This window comes from Cyprinodon tularosa, unplaced genomic scaffold, assembly GCF_016077235.1.
Source record: "Cyprinodon tularosa strain WSP-4 unplaced genomic scaffold, ASM1607723v1 ctg33, whole genome shotgun sequence".
Lineage (NCBI taxonomy): Eukaryota > Metazoa > Chordata > Actinopteri > Cyprinodontiformes > Cyprinodontidae > Cyprinodon > Cyprinodon tularosa.
In genome coordinates this window covers 1,074,161-1,080,160 of record NW_024039041.1, presented here as the reverse complement: position 1 = coordinate 1,080,160, position 6,000 = coordinate 1,074,161, and the positions used below count along the sequence as shown (strand labels likewise).

The following is a 6,000-nucleotide window of genomic DNA, read 5'->3' as shown; positions in this document are numbered from 1 at the left end:
CCATAAAAAAAAAAAAATCTAATTTCAAGCCAATAGTGTTATTAGAATCCAGAACAAGAACTTATTACCTTTGTAACATTTTGATGGCAAAATGAATGTCAGAGTAACAAGAAACCAAAACTGGCCCGAATATATTAAGGAAAAGAAAAAAAAAAGAAAGTGCTTCTATAAGAAATTAATGAAAAACAATCTGAGTGTGAAAGAAAACTTTTTTTTTTTTGGTACAACATAACCTTAGGGACATTAATGCTGATACTGGCGCTCACATTTTTTGTTTATAAACATAAATATAATTGTTCACTACGCTTATTAACTTTCTAACTTTACTTTTTAACTTTTAAATTAGCTTTTTACCTTTTTTTCTTGACTTGTTTACTTTTTTCCTCCCAACATAATTTGCAGTAGGTAATATATCATCCAAGGCCTCGTCTAACTGATTAAATGCCAAAACAAGATGTACAGCCATGTAGCAGTATCTTTGCTGAATGGCTGGATATAGATCTTGTGCTCCTAGACATCACTGAGGGACGGAGGGGACTCGATTTGTAAGGGGTATGCTAGTGATCAGAAATGGTAACCGACCTTATAAAGGGTTACTTTTTCTGTGGCAATTGCGATGGTCAACAAAAATAAAAATATGTACAGGACATATAGATTTGACTTTGTTTCTGCTCCACAATTTTTGTTAAAACAACACAACTATTGAAGTCACTGTCAACTGTTAAACGTTTTGTCGCTTGTGAAAGAAAAAAGCGGACTAACAAGTAATCTGTCAACACTGAGCATCAATCAAGTCAAACCAGACATTTCTGTGGATCTGTAGCAGCTATAAGGTAGAATTTCAAAGCGTTTAAACAAAACTGGTTTATTAAATATAGTGATTAGACAAGAGAAAGGGTTCATAAATTGATCTTTCTTGTATGGACACATAGATCAGTTTAACTATTTTTTGTGTTGTTTTAATGAGTTCTTGCCTCTAAACATTTTTTGTATTGTCATGGTTCTGTTATTCATTAACTTGCATCTTACAGCTATCTAAATTCCACCTTACAGTCAAATTACAAAATGATTAAGCTGGAATTATTTGGAACTTTTCACATGGAGCTCCTCCCACTGTACAGCTGAACCACCCTTCAGGAAACCTGCTGGCTTTGCAGTATAAATATGTTCAAAATTCAACTGGTATCAACAATTTCAGTCAAACCGAAGCTGTTTTTTCTCAGACGACGCAGAAGACATCAGAATGGAAGTCCCCATGCGAAAATGGTCAGACACAAAATTTGCCACCGGTGATATTCAGGAGCTTTGTGATGTGGTAGGACTCATTCACTTTGTTCATTCTTTGAAACTTTACAGAAAAACTTTCATTTGGTGTTCAAGGTTTAAGTTTTTTAATTATTATTATTCAGGTGAAGAGCAAAGTGGAGGATCAAACGGGGAAAGTTTTTGAGAATTACAAAGCCCTCTTTTACAGAGAAGAGAACATGCTTGTGCTCCATTATTTAATCAAGGTAAGAATCAGTAATTACATTTTTCTATTATTCTAGGAGAAGGAACACTTTTGTTCTAATTTAATGTTTTCTGAAGTACTTACAGTTAGTGATTAACGAAGAACAAAACTGTTCTGTTTTCCTGCAGGTTTATGTTGGAGATGATGATTACCTCCATCTGTGGGTCTTCCAAAGTATTTCTACAGGTATATTTGAGATAGGCCTGAGGGGAGTTCAACAACACCACAAGTGGGATGATCCGCTCAAACCTTTTGACGAAAATTAACATCCAGACAGTTAGCTTCATTATCCTCCAGGAGATTGCCCTGCAACTAAAACACACTGAATTGTTACTTTGATAATTAACTACAGTAATGACACAATGCTGTTATCTGTGGGGTTTGGTGTTATAGTAAAGGATATGAGCTGTACTGTCAATATAAAAAATATGCAACCAATAAATAACACTGAATGTGAAATGTTTGCTCTCATGTCTGATTTATTTAAAATATTCAAATCACAATATTGACCTAGACATACAGTAAGTGTCCTGCACTTGAATCAATGGCCCCGGGGCAACCATGACGGTTTTCAACACTTACCATAAAGAATAAATTATGAACAGTTTAGTTTGTGCCTTCAACTCGTTGCCCATAGGAAGACGTTACTTGGATTACAAACAGAATATCTTCAGAGCAGCTCCAAATGACACAAAACTAATACTATTTCACATGCAAAGTCAATGGTTGACGCACGTAAAGGCGCAGCAAACTGTCCCGCAGCGCATTTTGAGCAAGTGAAGCAGCGCGTTAGGGGCGTTTAAGCATCTGATGCGCAACGCGCTGCAAAAAAGCTGCTGCTCGAGATGAAAAAATGAACTTTTGCTGCTCAACGCGCCACATCAACCAATCAGAGACGCTGATCTGGGAGCTGGCAGGGAGACAGACATTGCTGATGATACAGAGAGCTATGATCACTCCTCTGAAACCGTTTATTAATCTAAATTAACTTAAAATGCAGAAACCTGCCGACAAAACATGTTCGCTTTTATTACCCTGGTGCCTGCAGTACATGAAAACCACTTTCCAGCCGCCGCGGCGAACTGCTAGGAGGCGAACGGGCCATAGGCTGCTGTTGAACGGGATTCCTACTGACAGGGCACTGCCGGTATGTGGGGGTCTGAGCGGCCCCGACAGAAATAATATTGGAAGGCAGGGTGGTTATCTGGATGAACTGACTGCAGTGATTATGTTCTCAGGTTGATTTTCCCACTTAAAAACTTCTTAAAACTACTTTATTACCACTGATCACAGCAAATATAGCTGCAAGGCAAAGAAAGGATAGAGTAGCGCCGCCAGACGCACGTCAGACCCACTTTTCAACCGCGCAGCTAGAGCAGCAAAGCTGCTTCAGCTGCGCCTCAGAACTAAACTGGTACAAGCAGCAAAAAGGAAGCAGCAGATGCGTTTTTGCTGTTCCTGCTGTGTTTGGTGTGAACGCAGTTTATTAACGAAAACAGTCAGATAAACACAAATCAAATGATAATTTTGCCAAATAAAACAAAAAATCGCCATCAGAGCTAGCGGTCCTTCACATGGCTATTCCGAAAGAGGGCTGCTGCAGACGGGCTGCGATTAGCCTTGGCTGCTGTTACCCTTGGAGCTCTGCTGGTTGCCGCGGCCCTCTCAACTTCGGAAATCTTTTTTTTATTACACAATAAATCAGTAAATGGACTATAAAGTGACAATATAAAGTATAATATTCTCGGCTCAAATGATCTTAAAACATACTTTTTTTGAACAACAGCAACAGAAAAGAGAACTTTTAACTTTCAATGGAGCGCTTCATTGAAAGCTACTGCTGCCGTGGTGCATGCTGGGACAGCTGTCAATCACAAGAACGGACAAGTCTGCTCTGATGCATACTCAATAAAGAGGGCGGGGCGAGAACAACATCTGGGTATTTGGTGCATTCTCGGTCTGGCGTTCTCTGCAATTGGAACAGGGCTCGGGCTGAAGCTGATGAAGTATCACAAGTACACGAGCACACAAGAACGCTCAAGAACATATATTGAGAAACGGCCTGTGTGTGGTCTGAGGGTGCCATGGAGAAATTCCAAGACTGTTTTGAATGCTCTGACTGGAACATCTTCAAGGCTGCAGCAACATATGTCAACTTGTTAAATATTGATGATTATGCCATGACTGTGTCAGCCTACATTAACAAATGCATTGAGGACGTCAGCATCAAAAAGAACATCACCACCAGGGGAGACCAATGACCCTGGAAATTGTTAAAAGCATGGAACTCAGAGGAACTCACATGCCAACTTGAACCGTGCCATTAGATCACCGAAGTAGAACCACAGCCAGAAGATCCAGGATCTCTTCCATGATAACAGCAACACCAGGAGGATTTGGAAAGGCATTCGGACGATCATGGACTACAACACACCCTTCCCCCCCAGTAGATGCAGCAAACACTGACTTCCTAAATAAACTGAACAACTTATCTGGAAGGTTTGAGGCACTTCTTAATGTGGACCCCAGGAAGACTAGCTGTTTGCCATGGCAACAGCTAATGGGGATCCTTAATAAAATTACAATTAATAAAATTACAATTACTTAACAGCACTCCAACAGTGAAAGCCATTCCACACCAGGAGGAGGAGACACTAAACCTGGATGTAGGTGAAGTGAGGAAAACTCTAGGGAGAGTCAACCCAAGGAAGGCCCCAGGGCCTGATAACATACCTGGGCGGTTGTACAAGGAGTGTGCAGATCAGCTGGCTGGTGTCCTCACAGACATTTTTAACATCTCGCTGAACCGATCCTTAGTGCAAACATGCTTCAAGTCTGCCACCATTAACTGGGTCCCAAAGAAGCCTCAGGTGACCTCACAAAATGATTACAGGCCTGTCGCACTGACTCCAATCATGATGAAGTACTTCGAAAGGCTGGTTAAAGAACACGTCGTCTCCAGTCTGCAGCCGACATTCGACTCGTTCCAGTTCGCCTACTGACAAAACCGGCAGGCGTCCTCCACTGAGGATGCCCTCTCTGCTGCTCTCCACCTGAGCCTGGCACACTTGGAGGAGAACACCCATGTGCAGATGTTTTTCCTGGACTTCAGTTAAGCTTTCAACACCATCTTCTCACAGCATCTGATGGGCAAACTGGAACAGCTGGGCTTCAATACACCCCTCTGCAATTGGCTGCTAGACTTCCTCACCAACAGACCTTAGTCAGTCAGAGTTGGACAGAACACCTCTGATGTCATCAGTCTAAGCACAGGCTCCCCTCAGCGCTGTTCACCCTGATGACATATGACTGTGTCCCCAGGTTCATCACCATTCACATCGTGATGTTTACAGACAACACCACGGTGGTAGGCCAGAACGACTAGAACTACAGAGAGGAGGTGGAGCAGCTGGACTGGTGCAAAAATGACAGCCTGATCCTGAATGTGGAGAAGACAAAGGAGATCAACTTGGACTTCAGGAAGAACCGGCCTAACCACGCTCCACTGGTCATCAACAGCTCAGCTGTAGAGGTGATCAACAGCACCAAATTCCTGGGGGTGCACATTACAGATACCTTCAACTGGAATTTAAACACCACCTCACTGATCAAAAGGGCATAAAAGCGCATTTACTTATTGCGAGAGCCCACCTGCCCCCACCTATCCTCACCACCTTCTACAGAAGCACCAAAGAGAGCGTTTTGACCAGCTGTCTCACTGTGTGGTTTGGAGGCTGCAGCGCCTCAGACTGGAGGAAGGTAAGAAGAGTGGTAAGAACAGCAGAAAAGATCATTGGGACCCCTCTTCCCTCCATTAAAGACATTTTATCCCAGTGCAGCTGAGCCCTTTAATATTATAAATGACCCCCCACACCCCCACCATGGACTATTCTCCCTGCTGCTCTCTGTTAAGAGACCTCGAAGCTTCTGATGCAGCCCCAGTAAATTCCAGAACAGTTTCTTCCCCACTGCAATTTCAATCTGAAAAACTCACAGAGAGAGAAAGATGCAATTAGAAGAGTTTTATTGATACAATAGTTTGAACTTTGGCGCTCAGGCCTCGGCAGGAAACATAAACGCTGATTTATACTTTAATGCAGATAAACTGATGTATGAGAATATGGATATCCCCCGGGCCTGAAACTGGTGGTGGAGTTTAGATAGATGAAGTTTGGTTAATCCATAGAGGCTGGTATACAGGGTGATGCTTGAGTTAGATGACACTGAATGAACAAAGTTTGCATGAACTGTCCATGAACTGTCAATGAAGAGCAAGCATGAAGTGACTGTGGAGAGAAAAAACTCCCCTTGGGAAGAAACCTTTGGCAGAACCAGGCTCAACATGGCGGTCTTCTGCCGGACCGTTTTAAAGTGACAGGGAACTCCATGAAAGTCTGGAGGGACTACACACTGGAGGTGAGGTTGAAGGAGCATCGAGGAGAAGTCGGATGAGCTTACTACAATGGTGGGGAAGGGGATGGAGGTGGGTT

General features: G+C 42.5%; 1 protein-coding gene across 1 annotated transcript; it reads left to right on the top strand.

Annotated features, from left to right (window-relative positions):
• The first annotated feature begins 1,154 nt into the window (after positions 1–1,154).
• LOC119789036 (stefin-C-like) lies at positions 1,155–1,969 on the top strand. The gene is made up of 3 exons (XM_038293786.1): positions 1,155–1,315; positions 1,410–1,511; positions 1,639–1,969. The coding sequence occupies exons 1-3, from the start codon at positions 1,244–1,246 to the stop codon at positions 1,774–1,776; spliced, it is 312 nt and encodes a 103-aa protein (XP_038149714.1). The 5' UTR covers positions 1,155–1,243; the 3' UTR covers positions 1,777–1,969.
• The last annotated feature ends 4,031 nt before the right edge of the window (positions 1,970–6,000 follow it).